The sequence below is a fragment of the Podarcis pityusensis genome (genome assembly GCF_964106645.2).
Source record: "Podarcis pityusensis genome assembly, chromosome: 14".
NCBI lineage: Eukaryota > Metazoa > Chordata > Lepidosauria > Squamata > Lacertidae > Podarcis > Podarcis pityusensis.
The window spans coordinates 32,427,607-32,450,559 of record NC_138039.1 but is presented as its reverse complement, the minus strand read 5'-3'; the positions used below and the strand labels follow the sequence as shown (position 1 = coordinate 32,450,559).

Sequence of the window (22,953 nt, the reverse complement as noted above, 5' to 3'; positions counted from 1 at the left end):
TTTCCTGATAGATTTTGTAGTCAGGCACATTGGGTTGAACCTTGTCATACTAGCCTAGACAAGGACAAATATATTGTGTGTTCTTCACCTTGCTATAATTGATTGACTCAAGCTGCTGCTGTTACTGTTGTTGTTATTTTGTTCAGCTAACCCAGGTTCAATAAGTCAGTCATTGAGCATAGGCATATTTGGGAAGTAACACAATTGATTCCCAACCTGCCAAATGCTGCTGTTGGGGTGGGTGGGTGGGTGTGGGTGTGAAAAGCAAGTCACAAACCAGAACTCAAAGGTGAGAGGACCAGAATAGAGTGAAATGTTGATCTCTCTCTCTTTAAAAAAAATACGTGTGTTGAAATAAGGAACTTTCCTCTTGCATTTTAACAGGAACAGCGACAGGCTTGGAAATGGAGTGCTCTATGCCTCTGTGAACCCAGAATATTTCAGCGCCTCAGATGGTAAGTCAGGCCTTCCACTTCTGACTCCTTTTAAGACAGCAACATCTTGGAATAAAAGTGAATGCTGAGTCTGAGGTGGAGTCACAAGAAGCTCTATGTGAACCAGTTGTAAAGACATTTACTGTCATTCAGGCAAAGAAGAAGTTTGGGGGGCTGGGGAGAGGGGGTCTCAAGCTTTTTTTTTTTTATAAGGTCAAGGTAGGTCAGAAAGTTCTTAAAGAAAACCTAATAGTATTTCTGTATTGCAATAGCATGAAGTATCATATCAGTGTACAGCAATAAAACATTAAACACTAATAAAAACTATACAAATAATCATTTGAAGTGAACTTTAACAATTCTTTAAATTCTTGGTGATGTTTCTTAAAACCACAGTGCAGGCCTCTTGTATATATTGATTTATATTTATTTTTAAATTTCAGTCCCACACTTCCTCCTAAAAGAGCCCAGGGAGGCAAACAACCCCCAAATTGAAGGATATTTAAAATACTTAAAAACAGTAACATAAATACATAGTTAAAAGATTGCAGGGAACCGTATCTTTCAGCTATCATAGTAACATAGGAAGCTACCTTATCCCAAATCAGACCATTGCTCCATCTAGCTCAGTATTGTTTATGCTGCCTGGCAGAAGCCCTGCAAGATTTTAAACAAAGCGCCTTCCCAGTCCTACCTAGAGATTGAACCTGACACCTTCTGCATGAAAGGCAGATCCTCTGCTGCTGAGCTATGGTCCTTTCCTTCTCAATTCTTTCTCATCATCTTTCTCAGCTACACTTAGCACTAGTTTTTATTTGTAGTGAAACCTTTAACCTTTTGTTTTTTTCTTAAATGCTAGGCTGTAGCTTTTTGAAGACTTGTCAGAGGTTGCACCTTCCAATTGTAAGCTAGGATTTATAGCTCTTAAGTTGCATCCTGGAGCAATCCAGTCCAGCTTTCTGGCATCCAAGAAAACAGGGAAATGTTAATGTTTTGGAGTTGAAATTGTGACCTTGTTCTTGGAAGTTAAACCTGGAGTTTCGTGTGGCTTGTGTATTTTTTTTAAAAATAAAAAATAATCTTCCTATTCAGCCAAAAGAAGTTCCCCAAGTGACTTTCAAATCACAAAAATACGCAACAATAACAGTCCCTCCCCTCAGGCTTACACTTTTAAAAAATGATACAAAAGGAAAATGGATTGGTAGGGAAGAGGAAATAAGAAAACACAGGTGTGAATTATTAGTTACAAAGTTAGCTAATCTCCAGCTGAGTGGAAAATGTCCCTTCTCTTAACCCCCCCCCCTTCTAGAGTGTGTTGTAATGGTGGCTGCCACGACATCCCCACCCTTTGTTGAGAAATACACGTTACAGCTTTTTAATCACATTATTCTGCTCCCTTCTGTTGAAATGCATAGCAGATGCTAAGCAAAGTGTCCTTACCCTCTTAAAATATGCATTTGCATTACACTTCTGCTGCAGAATGCTCCCTTGCCAGGTACACCACATGCTAAAGCTTGGGTCTGTGTCTTACTTCAGCAGTAGGCTCATTTGTGCATCCTTGGGCCTGATGTTTTGGCTCAGGGTCAGTTTCCAAACTGTGAAATGGGGGCAGCGTTATAGCATGGCTAAACAACATAATGATTACAAAGGACTGAAGCAGTAAGATGACTGTTGAAATAAAAGCATGAAGTGCAGAACATCCTAGTATGCTTTAATGGAAAAGGACGTTGCTTGCACTCTGTTTTTTGTTCCGTTTTGTTTTTTTAATTATGATTGTCGTTTCAGTTCAAAGCTGCTTGTGAAACAGGTTCTCCTTGTGATTTTTACAGTGTACGTTCCAGATGAATGGGAAGTACCCCGGGAAAAGATTACCATGTGCCGAGAATTGGGGCAGGGCTCCTTTGGAATGGTGTACGAAGGGATAGCGAAAGGCGTAGTTAAAGACGAGCCAGAAACCAGGGTGGCCATCAAAACAGTTAATGAGTCAGCAAGCATGCGAGAGCGGATCGAGTTTCTGAACGAGGCTTCGGTGATGAAGGAGTTCAACTGCCACCATGTCGTAAGTTGCTGAAACACATTAAAGCTTCTTCCACTCCGCGCTATCCCCCGTTCTCTTACTTAAATCCTGGGAAATGCTGCTCCAAACAGGAAAACAGCTATTTGCTTGCCTGTGTGATGCTTTTGTACAGAACCGGTATAAATGGAGTTCTGAATCAGAAAAAAAGCTTCCTTCATAGCTCTTGGGATTAGTTTTCTCAATGCTCTTCCCAGGTTCTTTTTGGGGCAGGGCGGCACTGCTTTAAATTTATGTTGAGTACGCAGCTAGGAGGAGGATGCTGACATCTGGTGCCACCCTCTGGACTGGCTGTAAGTAAGAAGGTGGGCAGGTGGAGGCTGCCTGGGGACAAGCTGAAGTTGGTGGGGCAGAGCCCCATTCACTCTAGTGGCCTGGCCTCCACTGCTTATGTTATGTTATTTCTATCTGTCTCTCCTCCTCTTCCCCTTTTCCCAAGTGGATGCATCGTGTTTGGTTTGTGTGTGTGTGTGTGTGTGTGTGTGTAGTGAAAAGTCACACACTCACAAGTGCAGTACAGTACATGAAAGTGCACACCTTTTAATAAAACACTGCCTCTGCAGGTGAATAACCCAAGGCTTTCTTCTCTCAGGTGCGGCTGCTTGGAGTTGTTTCTCAAGGCCAGCCCACGCTGGTTATCATGGAACTTATGACCCGTGGAGACTTGAAGAGTTACCTGCGGTCACTCCGACCAGGCACAGAGGTCAGTCCTGTGTTGAAAGGTTTGACTGCTTTTTTGCACTCCAAGCAGTTGCCCCGGGGGCAGGGGCGAGGAGGCTGAACTGGGGAGGGGAAGTAAGATAATGAGGGGTACTCGTCCCACATGGACCTTAAAATGGTTGGTGACTCCTCATCTAACTGTTAGCAGTTTTAATTATGTTTAGAAATGTGGTAGTTATTTAGTTATGAGCTAGTGGCGCTGTGGGTTATACCACAGATCCTAGGACTTGCCGATCAGAAGGTCGGCGGTTCAAATCCCCGTGACGGGGTGAACTCCCATTGCTCGGTCCCTGCTCCTGCCAACCTAGCAGTTCGAAAGCACGTCAAAATATGCAAGTAGATAAATAGGTACCACTCTGGTGGGAAGGTAAACGGCGTTTCTGTGTGCTGCTCTGGTTCGCCAGAAGTGGCTTAGTCATGTTGGCCACATGGCCTGGAAGCTGTACACCGGCTCCCTTGGTCAATAAAGCGAGATGAGCGCCGCAACCCCAGAGTCGGTCGCGACTGGACCTAATGGTCAGGGGCCCCTTTACCTAAGTAGAGTTATAGCATTGTTACATTGTTGTATTTAAAAATATGAACTTTCCGTCATATGGGGGGGGGGGGGAGCATTCCATCATTTGAAAATACAGAATCACCAAAGGTTTGTTGTAAGAAACCCCACCAGCCCCAGGTGTAGGTATTCTTGCCTCTTCCACCTGAAGTGCCCTAACCAAAAAGGGTGTGTAACCCATGTCCTTGTGCGTTTTTGGGGTGCTTCCATATTGCTGTAGCAGGAGAAGAGTCTGGCCTGTGAGCTGGGACATCTCCCAGTTCAGATACTGCCTTGACTATGGCCTCCCTAGCAGCGATGTGGGTGGTTTATTTTCCTGTTTGATAAGTTCCTTAGTAACAATGAGATGCCTACTGCAAATGCAATAGTAGCCAAGCTTGGCAGTTTTGATGTTTTTAGCTGTGTTTATTAAATACAAGTAAAATAAACATGGTATAAACTAGATCACTCTCTGGGGCACTTTTCCTGACACAAACAGAAAATGTTCTGATTTAGATTAACCATGTGCAAATTCCCCACTGGAAATAGTTCCAAGTCTTAAATTTTGTGGAAAACCCACATCACTGCTCCCTAGCTAGGCAAACGGCAGTTATCTTCTACAGATGATACGGGGAAGGAGGTTACAATACGCTGTAGTAGACGGATGTGCTCAGTTCCTAGAAAAAGGAAGTAATTTGTAGAAGAATAGATGCAGTTGAGCTTCTTTGTTCATTACTTTATTTAGTTTCTTGCCCCGCTTTGCCGTAAGGTCCCAAAGCAGTTTATGAGAATAAAACATACTGTGATAAAACAATTACAAAATAGCGTGCAATACCGGGACACACTCACACAAACAATAAAAGTAAAAACAATTAAAGAGAGTATATAAAAATAATAATTCTGTTTATAAAACAGTACAAACATTTAAAAGCAATTCCACATTTTAAAAGAGTTAAAATAGTTCTATTATAAGATTAAAAGAACTATTATAGAATAGTTCTATACATATAAGATGCATTCAGTCTTATATGTCTATGCTCAATATGTGAGCAGTGTATAGAGTACTTGTATTTTCTAAAAAATTTCTGCTTTCCTCCTCAAACCTGTAAACTGCTGTCATTTTGACCTTTTTGCCCAGATTTGGACCCCATGAGCCACCATCCCTCTCAGTGATTATAGGTGGCAGTTGCTTGTTTCTTTATGCCTGTCATGTGCACCGCTAGACTGGCTGCTTTTCAGGCCTGAATTAAACTTTCTGTGCCTACGCGTAACCCAGCGTGGGTCTTTGGTAGGCGCACAGATAAGCTAATTGCTCATGTATTAAATGCTACATGCTGTTACCCTTTTTGTTTTTGATCTGAATTATGAATGAGTGTTGCAACAAACACTAATATTTAGTCATGCACCCAGCATTTAGCATTCATGCTGGCAATTAGAAGGCTTGCAGCCGCCCACATGCTGTTTGCATGGTTCAAATAGGGTAGGCGAAAGCGGGAGCCCCTGAAAATCATATTCTACTAAAATGAGGGCTAGTGGTATATGCTCGGGTCTCCCTGTAGGCCCTTGCCTCATTGCGGTCAGCCTCTGGAGTAGATAATTTACAGTTAAAGCAGTGGGAGCACCTCACATTTGTGGAAGAGGACAATTAAAATGTGATTGGAAAGCAAACTACATTCCTTCCTTGAAAGGGAAAACGGGATTACACAAATTAATGGAGGAAAGGCTCTCAGTGGCTGTGAGCCATGGTGGCAATGTTTTCCCTCCACTGTCAGAGGTGTTGAGAACAGAGATCATTCCACGTGCAACTTAAGGGTTAATTCTGTTCGTGTTAAAAGGTAGGCAGGTGGAAATATTGCTTAGCAACCAGGGACAGTTGGATGATAGTTGCTGCGGAAGTTTTTTCTCTGTATGTTTGTTTGATTGTCCCACTGCTATGTACAGGAATTGTCTAGTCTATCCAAACTTGAGTAGGATTGAACTCCTTGTACAGTATTCCCTCCCACTCTAGAGGGCCAAATTTGGTGCATGGAACTGGTTGGAATTCCTGAACAGGACTGAACTCCCTGTGCTTCAATCCTGCTTTCTGCAACCATGTCTCTACTTGCCAGACACCTGACATCACATGTGACATCAGCTGTAGAGCAGTTGGCCATGGTTTCAAAGAAATGGCTTGATGGGCCAAGTAGAGAGGCCTGGGTTTGCCACCTGTGTTTAACCTTTCTTTTGGAGTGGACGGATGGCTAGATGCAAATAAATGAATCTGAACAGATCCTAGCCAAACCACTGAAAATTTAGCAAGGAAGAAAGCAACAGCTTCTTAAACTCATGTTAACAGTTGTCTTTCTTTCCCTTTTTGTTCAGAATAACCCGGCTCATATTCCTCCAGCCCTAAAGAAGATGATTCAGATGGCAGGCGAGATTGCGGATGGCATGGCTTATCTCAACGCCAACAAGTTTGTCCACAGAGATCTCGCTGCAAGGAACTGTATGGTGGCTGAGGACTTTACTGTGAAAATTGGAGGTACCCCCCCTTTTTTTTCAGTCCAAAGGTGAAATACAAAAGAAAGAAGGATCTTAGTTCTAGGTAGGGAATTTGGAAGCCACAGGTCTGCAATAGGTTTTTCCTGCTGCTTGTTATCATTAAATTTATTCCCCATCCTTCACCAGCAGGTTCCAAGGCGGATTACAACAATTTAAAATTCAGAATTAAAATCAGTTAAAGCATACTACGTTTGCAAGAATAGGATGGGTCCTGAAAATGCATCTTCAGCAGCTACTTCTGTTTAGAGCTGTGCCTGTCACATGTCTCGAGAACAACACTGGGCAAGTCTATGTCTAGTGGAGAGCCAAGCACCCTGAGTATCTTGGCGTTTAAGTTTTTAAGAAGAAAATGAGCAAAAGCAAGTTTCTGGCCATTTTGGGAGGCTGTGGAGCAGGCAGAGCTTGAAAATGCTGTGGGCAGGGCTTTGTGAGATCACTAGAGGCTGCTGGAGTAAAATGTCCAGTTTTCAGCAAGGTAGAATTTTGGCTCTTCCTCCTCCCTCCATATGACTGCAGATGAAAAAGGTATTTGTGGTGCATCCTGTGAATGCAAGGAAGCACAAATAGAAACCTCCAGGGGAGCCACAACAGTGACCAATCTGTTTGATTCACTGGAGAAATAATATTTGTACACACTGCCTTTCCTCTAAGCAGGTCGAGGCAGTGTGCCACATGGATTTCTCCACTCTCATTTTATTCTTCCAATAACTCTGAGTTACATTGCATGTATCGCCAAGTAGGGCTGGGAACCCCCGCTTCCTGAAACCCTGGAGAGCTGCTGCCAGTCAGTGTAGCCCGTATTAAGCTAGAAGGACCCAATGTTCTGACTCCCCCCCCCCCCCCCCAGGTTTCAGTTGTTGGCAGCTTGAATTGTTTAGAGGTAGTTCTTAAGGTTCTTCAGCTTTCATGGCAATGTGGTACTTTCGTTTTATTTTTACTACTATTATTATTATTATTATTATTATTATTATTATTATTTTAACAACGTGTCCTGTTGTGTACCATGTAGATTTTGGCATGACGAGAGATATCTACGAGACCGATTACTATCGCAAAGGTGGGAAGGGACTGCTGCCCGTCCGCTGGATGTCCCCAGAATCACTGAAGGATGGCGTGTTCACAACAAACTCGGACGTCTGGTAATAATGAATGTGTCTGGTGTTGTTTTTGCAACATTCCCAGAACCCTTGCAACTTGATTATGGCTTGGAGAAAACACCACATCAAGCTTTTGGACAACTCTGTTTTTTCCTGTTATCTATCCTATTTGTAGACTCCTTGCTGCGGCCCCTGTGTAATATAGTCTCAAGGGTGCTACTTCCTCTGTTTTGGAACTTCTGTCATGCCAAACCCCCAGTTTTAAACATGTTTAAACAAATACCTATATGGCTTTAAGGCTGGCTCGGTCCTGTAATATCCATGCAGGGCTACTTAGCAGCTGCTGCAAAAGAATTAGAGAGGAGAACTAGAGACATTGCAAGAAAACACCAGGATATATATATATATATATATATATATATATATCGGCTTTGGATTAAATTCTTTGACATAATAGACTTAAAGCTGTAAAATTAGAAGTTGTGTCATTTTGTGTCTATGCTGTTTTTCCCACAGCCCCAGAGAAGCATTTTGAAACTCCACGCTTTGGCAGTCATGCTTCTTACATAGACGAGTGTATTTTGGAAACCACTTGGCTTCCCATTGCAGAATTCTTGGGAAGGGAGAACCCGTTGCTCCCTTTGTAGCCCTGTCTTCTGGAAAAGCTAATTTCAGAGCTAGGCTTACATAGCTTTTATTTCAGATTCCACTGACGGAGTAAAATAAGCACACTATCATCCAAGCCAGAAATAGTGTTGCAGGGAGGGGTGTGCGTGATTTGAATCCAGATCCCAGGGTATTGAGATTTTAGTTAGAACCCGGTGAGTTTCTGTTAGGATGGATTCCAGCATCTGCATTCATGTGGAAGAGCCTCTTGTGCAGACACAAAATTCCCATGTAGTATTTGGAGCATAAAGTGTTACTTGCAATACAAAATCCATGTGACTTTGGCATAAACCTAGCCTCCTGTTTTGCAGATATTTTCTGCAGATCAACACTGGGTTTTTACTTTTAAATCATGACATAATTTACACTTCAGGGAGGTGCATGTGTAAAACCGGCAAAACACTCAAAGCAACTGACCCAAACATCCACTGTTTGCACTTGTTTCTTCTTCCAATACGAGAGATTTATTACCAGATCAGAAAAGGTGTGTGCCCCATAACTTGTGAATGGTTTCCTGAGTGGTGGCTTTGGTATAGGCGCAGTCTTCCAGAAGCCATGACATATACTGGTTTATCACGTGTATATTCCAAGCCATAAAAGGTAGCCTTGTACCTCCAGTAGTCCACAGAAAGAATGCCATTGTGATGTTGGGCCATCAGTGAACACATGGCTTGCTGTGTGCCCCCATAATAAAGCTGGAATCCTTTGATCTTTCCATTTCCATACCTCAGAGCAGCCTTTCATTATGTATGTGGCTTTTTCAAGCCCTGCTCCATTTCCTCCTCAGTTTGGCCCAATTCCCATACCTCTGGAATTTCTCTGCTCTTGACTCCCTTTGTTGAGGTGAGATATTGTCCTTCGTTTGCAAGTCTGGGGTAGAGAAGGAGGTTACTTACTTAGTTGATGATGATGTGAGCAAAATACCCGATCCCCTCTCCGATGCTCACATAAGCTCAGTGCACAAAAGTAGCCAATTCAGTTTAAACTTCCATTTGCTAGAATGCTACCTAACTTTTAGGCTTTTCTTGTAGGTCTTTTGGTGTCGTCTTGTGGGAAATAGCCACGTTAGCAGAGCAGCCTTACCAAGGCATGTCCAACGAGCAAGTTCTTCGCTTCGTGATGGAGGGCGGCCTTCTGGAGAAGCCAGACAACTGTCCTGATATGCTGTATGTATCGACCCATCTTTATCTGCCTTTCTCGTCTCACCTGACTGCCTTGACTCTGATGCTAGCAAGCTGTCTGTGTCATCAAGGCAGGCTGAAGGGGTAGTGGGGGATATGGAACTGAGCTACCGCAGATTTGAGCAGATTGTTTTTGCTGAGACCCAGTTGCCCATGAAGATCACTTTCCCATTTACGCTGTTTCCCATTAAGAATTGCCAGAGCTGGGAATTCTTAAGCGGCTAATGCCAAACCTCTGTCCTACACAATGTATTGCATGTATTTCATTGACCGTAACTCCAGTTGGGAAGGGCCATAGCTCAGCAGTAGAGCTTAGCATGCAGAAGGTCCCGGGTTTAATCTCCAGCTAGAGTTGGGAGACATACTGGCCTAAAACCCCATAGAGCTGTTGCCAGTCAGTGCATACAGTACTGAGCTAGGTGGACAAGTGGTCTGACTCCATTTCAGCTTCCTATGAGCCCATGATTCTTTCAAGTCAGGAATCTTCACAACACTAATGTTTCTTTCGGAAGGTTTTCCTCCCACCGGAAGCAGCTACAATGGTTAGCCAGCTTTAGGCTGTTTCGTCTCAACCCCCAGCTTTTACACAAGCTGGTTTCAAGCCTGGTTCGCTTCTCTGTGAACTGGCTTTCTGGAAAAGAAATGCTGCGCCTTGCTGTTTGCGATTTTGTCAGAGGCCCACACAAGGGATGCAATAGCTTAGGGGGCCCCAGCTGCTTCAGATTCTTGGGGAAAGAGCTTATTTGGCCAGCGAACTCGGGATGGTGTCCGGTGACAATCCAGTGTTGTTTTGCTGCTTGCTCGCTCACTCGGGTTGGGCAAGAGGAAGAGCCTGTTGGAGGTTGCCATGGAAGTGGATTTCCCCCACCTTGCATTCTTTCCCTTCCAGGATGGGAATCTCCAGCAGGCTCAAACGGCTTTGAAATTATGCTTGACATTGTGGGAATAGCTCAGCAAGGCGGGTGAGAGGAAGGGTGTGTGTGATTGTGTGTGTTTTGGAGTTCTGTAGAGGAAAAGAAATGTTTTCCCATTTTCATTTCCTTTGGCGGGGACGACAACGGACAAATAGATGAGAATAATAGGGTGTTTTGTTTTGTTTTAAAAGCTCTGAAGTGTGTCGTGTCCCCCCCCCCCCCGGCATTAAGACTGAAATAATGTTGAGAGAATTATTTCACATATTTTTGTTTCCTTTGGGCATTTCCAAGCTATATTAGTCCCTGATTAAAGTTGAGGGTTTGGAATGAAGTTTCGTATAGAGTTAAATGTTGAGTTGCTAATAGGTACCAATTGACATGATTTATGGAATCAATAACTCTTCCTTCCCCCCTTGAATTGGCTTCAACTGATGGTCAGACTTTACATAATTCATTTTTCTGATCCTTCATGGGGTAAATGACTCAGTTTTGGAAAGCAGCAGACAACTGCAGAGCTTTGAATTCCAGCCCTCAATATGGTTACTAAGGTTTAATCCAGGGGCTGCCACTGAAGTACCAAGTCAAGTTCAAGGTCTTGCCCTGGGCAGGCTTGGGGAACGAGGACCACATTACCTTCTTAACATCCTTTTGAGGGCCACACATCAGTGAAAGATGGAGCAATGAATGGGAACTTTGCTTTTGTACTGTAGGTTGGTTTTTGCACACACACGCACGTGTGTGTGTGTGTGTGTGTGTGTGTGTCTATGTCTATGTACCATCCAGACAAGCAAGAGGCAATACCAGAGTTCAAGGAGTATTTTGAACTATTTTAAAATATATTGTGAATAAGAACATACTGTTTGAGATTTCTGTATGTAGTGTGTGCTGTTGTATTGTGCTTTTGCTATTTTTTGTTGGGAGCTGCCCATAGTGGCTGGGGCAATCCAGCCAGATGGGTGGCATAATAAATAAATGATGATGATGATGCTTTATGGCAGAGTTAGGATTTGAACTCTGGTCTCTCAGGTTCTACTCTGGCACTCTAACCACTACTCCACATTTGGCTTGTATATCATGTTGCTCTGCCCCCATCTTTTGGAGTGTTGTTCCAGCCAGCATCATACACACCTGCTGTTGGTCCAAAGGGGGCAGGAAACCATCCATCGCCAGGATCTGTCCTCTTTGCTCTACTGAAGGACCAGCTCCATTTGGCTCTTCCTCTCCCTGAACTGTTTTCATTCCAGCTGCTCAGTGTAAAAACTGTTAACTTAAGGGTTCCTGAATTTTCTTCTTGCCCTCTTCTCTCCCCATCAACTGTTCCTTTTGTATGGTGCCTTTTAGACTGCAAGCCTCCAGGCAGAGATTTCCTTCCTTCCTTCCTTCCTTCCTTCCTTCCTTCCTTCCTTCCTTCCTTCCTTCCTTTTTTCTCTCTCTCCCCCATTGCTCATATCTAAGCTGCTCTGGGAGCCTTCTTCAAGTGTAAAAATACTGTACCTATAATGAATCATTGCCAGCTTTAACAGGGGGACCCTGACGGACCAAGACGGGTGGTTGTTGCTTTTCATTTCCAGCCACACAACTGCAACTACATATTAATCCAGCCTCAGACATGGACTTCCATTCAGAATCCAGCAAAGAAGATGCTGTTATTAGCATATTGGTTTTCTCTTCTCCCTCCCGGTTCCATCCACTTACAGATTCTTCCTCCATCTTGGGAAGTGCATCTTGTTTCCAAGACAGTATAAACAAGGCCTCCTTAACCACTCGGTGCGAGTAGCAAAAAACTTCCTATTATGGGAAGCACTGGCACTGGCTTAAAGGAAGTGTGATGTGTGCTTGCTGGCGCTGCTAGTCACGTGTCTCCCGTTCCACTGGTTGTGGTATCTCCTCAGCAATGCCCAAAGGCCACAGGGCAGGAAGCCAGCCCAGTGTCCCATGCTCTTGGCTCCAGCTGGTGTGCCAGTCCGTCCGTCTCCCCCCCCCCCCCCCCCCGAGACAGAGCCTCGTCAGCTGGGGAGGAACAGCGATGAAGTAACAGAAATGGATCTCGGATATTTTTGTCACACTCTTTCTCCTTGGTTGTGAGGGGGTGGGGGAAGGTGAGGAGGGGGTGGCAGCTGTTCCTGCAGGCTGCCTGCTTTTCAAGAGGAGGGAAGCTAGGCAAACATAGGGCTTACTTAAAGGGGGATGGGGAGAGAACATTTCACCCCCTTGTCCTGGGCGTCTGCTGGGGGAAGGTAAGGGGGCAGTCCCCCCCCCTCAAATAAACCGTTATCCCAGATTTTCAGCTTTCATATTTTTTTAAAAGTAAGTTTGTGGCATTTGTAGAATGTGGCCAAATGTACAGGCAGTATTCTTACTTTTTTGTGAGAAATTAGCCTGCTTCCCCTGTCATATTGCGCGCGCGCGCGCGCACACACACACACACACACACCCCGTCCAAAAAAATTATTTGGAACACCCATGATCTATTACCAGGCTAGAATTCCATTTTGTTTTTCTGTTGAAGACATTTTTATGTAGACAGACCTTTGCAGCTGTTTAGTTTTTTTATTAACCAGTCACCTTACTGGTAATCTGTATTTTTGTTTGTACAGACGTACCTTGGTTCTCGAACAGAATCCGCTCTGGAAGTCTGTTTGACCTCTGAAAACGTTCGAAAAGCAGGGCGCAGCTTCCGATTGGCTGCAGGAGTTTCCTGTGCTCAATCAGAAGCTGCATCGGACGTTCAGCTTCCAAAGAACGTTCGCAAACCGGAACACTCACTTCCGGGTTTGCGGCATTCGGGAGCCAAAACGTACGAGTACCAAGGCATTCAACAACCAAGGTACGACTGTATTCTTTTAAATGGTGTTTTCTAGTTTCACCTTGCAAACTGCCCCGATACTTTGCAATGTGGCGGCATAGAGACACATTTATAAATGAATAGATACTCAGCGCTGCAAAACTAGATTGGTGGTTTCACGCCCGTGTGTTTTCCTCTCTCCTCTTTCCAGTTTCGAGCTGATGCGCATGTGCTGGCAGTACAATCCCAAGATGAGACCCTCCTTCCTGGAGATCATCGGGAGCATAAAGGACGAACTGGACCCAGCCTTCAAAGAGGTCTCCTTCTTCTATAGCGACGAGAACAAGCCGCCCGACACGGAGGAGCTTGACTTAGAGACAGAGAACATGGAGAGCATTCCTTTGGATCCTTCCTCAACCCTCCAACCTTCTGACAAACACTCAGGACATAAAGCTGAGAACGGCCCCGGCGTGGTGGTCCTACGGGCCAGCTTTGAGGAGAGGCAGCCGTATGCGCACATGAACGGGGGGCGCAAGAATGAGCGAGCCTTGCCTTTGCCTCAGTCTTCGGCCTGCTGACCTTTCAGAACCAGGTGTTGTTGTTTTTGTCGTTGTCGCGAAATTGTGCATCTGCACAAGCATCGGGAGAGGGGCGGGGGAGAGAGAGAGCAAGCAAAGCAAGCAAGAAAAATAACAATATATTCAAAAGCCTACTGTACCTCAGTGGATCTTCAGAACTGTCATAGCTGCACACAGGAGAATCCTCTCTTCGGTTTAAAAGTCGAAATAGCATTTTTCTCTCTTTTTTTTCTTTTTTTTTTCAATATGCAAGCAGAAGATTGTTTCAAAGCAAAAAACAAAACTCTGAATGTGGGGCACACACTCAGCCTTCTAAAACTCTTTGACAGTCACAATAGCAAATGAAAACTTGAGAATCTGATGTGTGCATCCCCCTTTCTTTCCTTCCTTTCTGCTTCATAATGGGAAACATATCTGCGTGAAGTTCAACTGTACGGCACTTTTCTTTTTTTTTAAAAGAATCACATCAAAAGAAAAATGGCAGGCCAGCAGAGGCGCGCACACACACACTCTCTCTTCCTCTCTCTCTCTCTCTCTCTCTCTCTCTCTTTCTCCCTCTCCCTCCCTCCCTCCTTCTCTCTCTCTGTCTCTCTCTGTTCCCCCTTGCAAGCACCTGCTGAACACTTTAGGATGTTACAAAAGCAAAGCAGGATTTAAAGAGGGGCAGGGGGAAGGACTGGATTTTTAATATTATTCCTTAGTCTTTTTAGGATCACCTTAGAGATAAAAAGAAAGGCCATTATTTGTCCAAGCTTGTAAACTGTTTTCAACGCTGCCAAATTTTGCCAAAAAAACCACAAAACGAACTTTCTTTTAGGGGTGTTTGTTTTTGGGTAGGCATCAAGGGGGCAAAATAATCACATGGTCCCTTAAAATGAAACTCAGACCAATACACTCCAATCATACACTGGCATTATTTAAAAAAAAAAAAAATCAGACTGTCTAGATTTTTTGTTTTTTTGACTGGACAAAAAGCCTGATTTTTTTTAAATGCAGTTGAGAACCTAAAGGAGAGGGTAGAGGTGAAATAAATTACCTCCCCTTATATGAATTCTGGACAAAACTGGCACTGGTTAGCCAAATCGGGGGGGGGGGGGGGGGATGGGGCAGAGATGAATTTTGTGCAAAAATTCAACAGCACTACAAAAAGGAAATAGACAGAAAAAAAGAAGGAATTTCCATGAGTTGTTCCTGCTGTTCCGTGGCAGGCTTGCGGGGAAATACTTAAGAGAAACACACACACAAAATGGAGAAGAATAGCCAATTAAACGGATTCAAGCATCCAACACTTTGTTGACCTTTTTTCTCTCTGTTATTAAGACTTCAAAGGGTCTTGCAGTTCTATGTTAGACCATGGATCATTTGCATACACATTGTCTTTTTGTGTCACTTTTATAACTTTTTTACAGTTCAGATGCTCATCTATATGTCTGTACAGAAAAAAAAAGCTGCTATTTTTTTTGTTCTTTATCTTTGTGGATTTAATCTATGAGAAATCTTCAGGTCTACCCTCTTTTTTCCCTCTTGCCACCCCTTCCCTCCCCATTCCCAAAAAAGTTTCTAAATGCTTTGTACTATAATGTGTAACTTCTCTTTTTCGCCTACCCCCCACTTTCCCAAGACGTGATACCTGAAACATGATTTGCCATCAACTGTTAATGCCTTTTATAAATACGTTTCTGTTTCCTCCCCCCTGTCTTCCTCTCTCTCAAATCTCTCTATTCCTCCACCCCTTTTCTGTTAGTTATTTTAACAGTATCTATAGGCTGTTTGGGCGGGCCTGGGTGGGGGGAGATATATTTCTGGTAGCGTGACTTCTGCATCCTGCCTGAATATGTATCCTCCTCCTCCCCCTTTTTTAACCGTCTCCTCCTTTTCCTCGCCCTTTGCCCGTAATACAGCACCCATGTCTGTTACAGTGCAAGGTATGATGCAAGCTCAGGTCAGGAAAACAAGTTAACTATTTAGTACATTCTTATTCAGTGTTCATATTCATATTGGTGTATTGATAGCCTCACCCCCATTTTCCTTTTGCCTTTGTTTTGTTTTTGGTTGTCTCTCTCAAACAACCACACGCATAAAAAGAAAAGTACATGCATATGTATTTTAAATGTTGGGTGCAACAGCTGTTGAGCTGCCAATACCAGATTTGGGGGTCATTTAAGAAAACAACAGATTGATTGGTTTTTAACCCTTTCATCCTACGAACAGCACGTCTCTTTTAGTTCTCAGCGCTGGCAACTTTGTACAAGGTCACAAAACCTCTGTGTTTGTTTTTCTTTCTTTTCTTTTTGAAAAAGTAGGCTCTGGTGGCAAAAAACGAGGGTTGCTGATAGTTCCAGCTTGCAGAAAATGGTGGGTGGTTAAAAATGGAGGCAAGCCGCAAGAGGTCTTGAGCGTTTGGGGCCACTGTTTGTATGTGAGCCAGTGGTTCCCTTGCGGCAGCTATGAATATCCGCATAAGTTCAGACCAAACTCCCCAAACAAAGCGAGGAGTAATTTGTTAGCTGAGTTGCATATGTTCTGTAGAGGAACAGGGAGCCTGCAGTTTGCAAAATCAAGGTGCCTTAACACTCGTTAATTCACCTGTACTTAACTGCATGGAAGTTCTGTATTAGCACTGATCCAACCAAAGTCTGACAGCAAAAAAAGAAGGGTTGTTCTGGGATGGAAATGTTGAAATATTTCATTTTGGGCGGGAGGGGGTGTTTGACTGAGAACAAAGAATTAAAATATAATTGCTAGATGTGACTGGAGATAATGATATGTTTGTAGTGCTTCCCCTCCCCTCATTTGTGTAGCTTCAGTCCCATTATTTTCTTTTTCACCTATCCCATAGTTAGCTATATCCCCCCCCTTTATAAAAAAAGAAAAAAAAGGTATTCTATGTAGGATTTTTTTATTTATTTTTGTGCTATCAGTTTAAATCACTGTAGAGACGCCCCATAATAAATTTTAAATACTGAGATAAGGGTTTTTGAGTTATGACAAGGGGACAGTTTTTTATTTTTTCTTATTTTTTCAAACATTTATCTACCTCACTCTTATTTTTGTGTGTGTATATATATATATAAATATATAAATATACATCTCTCAGCAGCCAACAGTATACTGTTGATATACCGGTAACCTCATTCATTGTACAAACCACATCCTCCAGGTTTTGGAGAGGAGAGGTCACTACCAAATCAAAAAGGTCACCTAAAAACATTTGTAGCTGCTGTTTTAAAAACACCGTTTATGCTTTCACTTGATGCTGTGTTGAGAGTTGAAAATCATTGTCAGAAGTCATTTGAGCTGAAATCAATAGCTGCTCTTAAAACCTGTTGAAATGAATGGGCAGAGGGGGGGAAACCTCAGTGGAATATGCCCATGTCCTCGAAAAGAATAGCATAGTGAAGCACAACAGACCCAGGTCATCCTGGCTGAGAACTAGTGGCTCTCTGGGGTTTAAGAAAATGACAACTGTTAATACATTTATCATGCACCAGTTGTGTACTGAATTTGGATGGTTGCTCTGCTGTGTACGGATAAAGAGTCCAAGCAGATGCATGTCTTTCAGATGCCCCAAGCACCCACAAAAAAAGACTGCTGGAGCAAAGTGGTACCTACATAATAATGATGACGTGTGGTAGGTTCCGTTCTTTGGCTAAAACAAACAGTGAAATGTGCTGTCCTCAAACCAAGAACCCACTCAATGTACACATTAGGAACTTTGGTGGAGAGGAGTGGGAGCTGCTTCTGTTTAGCAGGAGCACTGAGGCATGTTTCATTGAATGTGCTGATCATCTTGAAATCCTTTCCCCACACCTCCAAAACTCTGCTTTAGGTGTGGGTTCTGACCATCCTGTTGTCAGATTTGTCACAGCTTAATCTTATCAGTAAGATTTTTTTATTCTGTGTACCTGATTCTGGAAGTTGTTCCTGCAGGTATGGCTTGTGGCACCTGATGGTGTTAGTTGACTATTTTTGGACTTATAGAGCCTCTTAGATACATGGCCCGTGGTTACACACTTCAGTTGTCGCCTTGAGAGAGCATGACTATCTAGTTCCTGCGCTTGACCTTGGGATGAGTGGGAGGTGGGAAGGAATCTGGAATGCCTGATGTGCCGGGCTTCCCCTGGCTTAATCTCTTGGTTTTGTCCTTTTCTTCTTGGTGATCCTTTGTGGTGGTGGTGGTGGCCTCTGTTCTCTTGCACATATTAAATCTCCACAACCGTGGGGATCCTCACTCAGTCCTTTCAGCTGGCTAAGAGGGTTTTGTTTAAAACTGTCCAAGTTATTATTATTTTTTATTGTATGTAGGTGGTTTTGAAATATTAGGAGAGAACACTAACAATGTAGTGCCCATCTAAAAAACACATTTCAGAAGCATTCAAGTGTAAGGCAGTCATGTGACTAAGCAAGTGGGCCCATGTGATAAGTCAGCCCATCTGGACCAAACCACCTCGACTCTACCATTGCATTCTGCACTCACAACATTTTTAATAATTCCATTTTGGTTTCCACAGTTCTTTGTATTGGGATTTGCGTGCGTGTGTACATGTATGTGTCCCAGATCATATATAATATACCTGGCTTTTCCCATACGGTTGTTTATGCATGTCAAACAGAATTAATGTTGGCTTCATATTGGGCATGAGGCTGGGGTTTTCAGCAAGACTCTTGTCTTGCACGGGATGGAGAACTGATTTTAGATCTTGATGGGCTTGAATTAAAGATGTTTGAATTAACATTGTAAAAAAAAAAAATCTATTCGTGTTCTTAATAGTAAACACAGAAGATCTTGGCTCCTTCAGTCACCAGATGTGACTTACCAACACAGATTGTCTTCATTGAAGGAAAAAAAGAAAGCTGGACTACCAGGTCCGTTATGTATTTTGATCAGAACATAAGAATAACCTTGATGGATCAGACCAAGGATCCAACCAGTCTTAGCATCCATTTTTCCACAGTGGCCAGCTAGATGTTTCTAAGCAGTCAACAAGCCAGGTACGAAGGCTGCAGCCCTTCTAGTTTATATCCTCCTGCAAGAGGGTTGTTGCATCTGGATCCAGATGTTCCATTTAACTTACATGGCCATCAGCCATTGTTATGGCCTCTCGTCCTCCATGGAGCCTCCTTTTTAAATCCATATAAACCAGTGGCTATCCTTGTATCTTGTAGCAGCAAGTTCTGTGTTTTCTTTCATGTGTCCTGAACCTTCTACCATTGGGTGACCCAGAGATCCAGTGTCAATGAGAAGAACTTTCTGTAACCCATTTTCTCTCCCTTGTGCATTTTTTTTAAAAAAAAACCTCTATCATCCACCCCCCCCTTAATGTTTTATATTCTAAATTTTAAAGGCGCTGAACTTCTTAGTTTTTCCTTTCTGGGAAAATGTTCCAACCCCATGGTCACACCTTTTCCAGCTTGTTGAGATGTAGTGAGCAGAATCATACCCAACATTTCAAGTGACTTTGCACCAATTGATTAGGTTATTTGTAATGTTATTTTCAATAAATTTCCAAACAATCCCTAATTGGTTTATTTCATTGCCGCTGCACATTAATAGCCACCACAACCTCCAGTATGTATTCTTGGAAACAACTTGATGGTTCAGATCCCATCAAACATGTATGTGTAAAGTTAGGGTTATTTTTTGGTCCAGTGTGCATCACACAATTTCATTCCCCATGTTCTTCTTTGGAGCTTTTCATGGTCAGCATGAGTGTTCACTATCCTTAATAAATTTAAAAGCATCAGTCCCAATACAGATCCTGTTGGGACTTCGTTGTTTATATTCCCCCATTGAGAGGTTTCCCCATTATTCTTCGTTTCTGCCTCCTGTTCTTTAATCTTAGTAATCCATAGGAGGAGTTGCCCTTTTATTCCATAACTGCTAAATTGATCCAGGAGTCTCTGGTGAAGGATTTTGGCAAAAAAAAATTTAGAAGTCAGAGCAATATAATATCTATTGGATTATTCTGATCTACCTGTTTTTTGAATCTCTCAAAGAATTCTAAAATGTGGATGAGGCAGGATTTCATTTTGCAGAAGCCAGTTTGCTGCTTCTGTTTAATTATTCTGTCTTCTGTACACTATGCCAATTTTACTGGGATGGATGTTCGGTGAATGGACCTGTCTTTTTCCAGGTCCTCCTGGCTCACTTAAAAAAATATAATTGTTGGGATTTGACTACTTTCTAATCCTCCAGTATAGAGGCCAGTTTGTATTGAAGCAACATGCAAATTTTAAGAGCAACAATTTCTCATTTGGAGTTTTCAAAGAACAGCATGTATGCCGTTCAGAAATGGTGACTTGTTAACTTCTGATCTTATAATTAGCCCCAGATTTGCATTTCATGACACCTCCATTTGATGTAGTACCCACCCCCACCCACCCCCCAAAATGTGATTCATATGTGTCTGTCACTGAGTTCTTTTAGTGACGTGCAGGAGGTGGTTTGGTTTCAGAGGAAGGAATTTTGTATCAACACAGAAGTGTTGCATGCTTGGTTGCTATTAAATCAGATGTTAACCTTGTTATGAAAAGACCTAGACACCAAAAGCAGAGCATGAGGTGGGGCTAATTTCCAATTATTTTCTCCTCCTTGAGAGAAGAGATGTTAAAGATTCTTTCACAGTTCAACGCTGATGCTACTGTTGATACAGAAAATAAAAGAAATGCTCAGCCTCAAGACTAGTCACGAGATGGAACTGCTTTTTAGATCTCTGGGAACCTGCTGTGGGTTGTTTACTACAATCCATGGCTGTATGAATGACACTCCTGTTGTTGATATAATGTTCTATGTAGTTCTATTTTTTAAAAAAATTCCATTCCAGTAGTCAGTAACGCATTCTTGTTATGCTCTTTTAATTTTGTTTTTTCAATGGTGTACTCCATCACTGGATAACAATGAGTGGATCTATTGGGGCTCCTGCCATAGTTGCATAGCCCAGCAATGAACTCTACATACTGCAACCCCACTCTTTTAAGCATAATTAAAAGGAAAAAAAATGTTGGCACAAACAGAAATAACAAGAGAGCATGTCCATATATATGTGCCAACTCAATGGTTACGTATAGGTTGAACCCTTCCCCCCCCCCCCCTGCGGGTGCTGAAGATACAGAACCAATGGGGTTGTATTCTAGAAGTTGCTGGCTATCATCTCAGTTTGGAAGACCAACTGGTTCTGAGTCAAGGCACTTAACATTTCTTTTTAATAGGTTTTTTAAAAGAACTATAAGGAGGTCTATCCAAACTGAAGGCAGAAAATATGCAAGACACTGTGAAATACAGGTATGGGGCAAAGATACTGATCTACAAAGACACAGTTTGCCCGAAGTTCGGCATAGTTTACAAAGCATGACAACATCCAACTAATTAATTTGACCTTGCATAATTGAATTCCTGTCTCAGTGTCTTTGCTGTGGAGTCAAGTACACTATGTAGAACTTTATTAAAGGCTATTACTCATGATAACAAGTTTACCCTGATCCAGCTCTCCGTGTGCACATGGAGTTCTGCACACCTGGCTTCCCTGTTCACCTTGATGGAAGGCAGCTCCGCTGAAGTAAATGGGGAAGTCCTTGCTGGAGTGGCGCATGTGCTCTACGCACGTACTAGAGCAATTGGAAGGGATTGCTGGACTGGGCCACCTGACCATAAATAAGTGTTGCACAAGTTCCAGATGGCTTTCATTAGATGTGCATGTGGAATGGGTGTGTACTTGTGTGTGGTTGTCATCTTTTACTTTTGTATCCTTTCTGTTGACTAGCAATCCATTAGCATTTTCAATAGGGCTCTTAAGTCCAGTAGATTACGGGTAGTCAGTTGACAAAGCTCTGGTTTACAAAACAAAACCCTTATTACATATTTCATTGCATTTTATAAGTACATAGAATGATTTTTATAGAAATGTTTGTAGTTTATAAATGCCTAAAATAATTTAAGGGCACTTTTCAGTGTGTGTGGATGTATGTCTAAGGTTTTCTTTTCCTTTCCTTTCCTTTTTAGGATACTGGTTTTACTAGTTAGCTTTACAATATGCCAAAAAAGGATCCTGTACCAACTCTTAAATCATGGTTCATTTGTTGCCCCAAATACACAGTAAACCCAGAATATGTTCTGTATCTTCAGTCACCTGGTCTTCCAGAGCCCTCTGGATGGGTGGGATCATTTTCAACTGGTCATTTCACTTATACTGTATAGGTGCAGGTTGGGATAAAACCTCATTGGTTAAGGAAACAGAACCATTGTTGCTGCTACGCAGTCTTTAGCTACAATCCTCAGTACGCTTCTTTGGAAGTAAGTTACACTGAAATCCAGGGTAAATGCATCTCCAAGTAAACGTGTTTGGGATTGGAATTATTGTTTGCATTATTTAAGTACCTGCTTTATTGTTGCCTAGGTTGATTGAAGGATTTGACTGCATAGTATGATATCGTGGTGAAAAGCCACTTTCAATACTTATCACTGAAAGAAAGACAACTTACGTTTACAGATTCCTTATCACTTCTATTCAAAGAAAAGGTGGCTTCGTATGCAGCCTGTACAATTTATGTAGATATTTAGCAACGTTAAATCTTTGTTTTAAATGACCATCAAAGGTCCCTATTTATTATTCTAATTATTTAAACAAGAATACCGAAGATCCAATTTCTGTACCCAAATTAAAACAGCTCCTTCTCCTCTTTACCCGAACAGTTCTGGGTAGTTCTGTTGCCTTTTTTAATATTTTTTTTCTGTTTTCTAAACCAGTGAGGTTTGAGAAGAAAGGACTGGCCAGAGTTGTTCTACCTCTAGAACAAAAAAGTTGGGGAAAAAACACAGAAACTAGAAAGTGCTATGGAACTGAATGCATTTGCAAACAACATTTTCCAAGTTACCTTGTTTAAAATATAAATTTTTTTTTAAAAAATAATAAAAAATAAAATAAAACAGTAATAACATGGCCAATTTATTACATAAAGACTTGCTATGTATAAATTATTCCTAAAGAAATTCCTGTGTTTATATTAAAATGAATCAGTAGATGATGAAAAAAATTCAAAATGTTTTTGTATATTCTGTTGTAAGAATTTATTCCTGTTGCGATATATTCTGGATTCTTTACATTATGAAAAAAAGAACCTTTTGTCTATTTTGAATGGCTGAAGCTAAGGCTCCTTTAGTTTCTCTTACTCTGCTTTTTTTCTAGTAGTTACAGTACTACATAATTAAGTTAAATAAAAAGAATTCTGTATGCATTTTTGCGTACTGTGTATTGCCTTTTATTCAGAATACAAGATACTTTTAAAAAAGTGCAGCCTCTTCTAACAAGATGTGCTCTAAATGATGATGATGATGACTTTCTATTAAAGCTACTTTGTTTCTTCGGGAGGGGAGCATTGTCCACCCTTTGGATAATTTTTCTTAACAAAAGTATCTGCAGTAACGCATCTTTTAA

The 22,953-nt window shown here is 42.1% G+C and overlaps 1 protein-coding gene across 1 annotated transcript in view; it reads left to right on the top strand.

Annotated features, from left to right (window-relative positions):
• Positions 1-22,753, top strand: part of IGF1R (insulin like growth factor 1 receptor) — a 184,200-nt gene extending 161,447 nt beyond the window's left edge. The window contains exons 15-21 of the mRNA XM_080982094.1: positions 385-455; positions 2,264-2,493; positions 3,101-3,211; positions 6,122-6,281; positions 7,311-7,440; positions 9,096-9,230; positions 13,156-22,753. Of these exons, the coding sequence (XP_080838220.1) occupies positions 385-455; positions 2,264-2,493; positions 3,101-3,211; positions 6,122-6,281; positions 7,311-7,440; positions 9,096-9,230; positions 13,156-13,522 (1,204 nt within the window). The 3' untranslated portion in view covers positions 13,523-22,753. The remainder of the gene's footprint in view (positions 1-384; positions 456-2,263; positions 2,494-3,100; positions 3,212-6,121; positions 6,282-7,310; positions 7,441-9,095; positions 9,231-13,155) is intronic.
• The last annotated feature ends 200 nt before the right edge of the window (positions 22,754-22,953 follow it).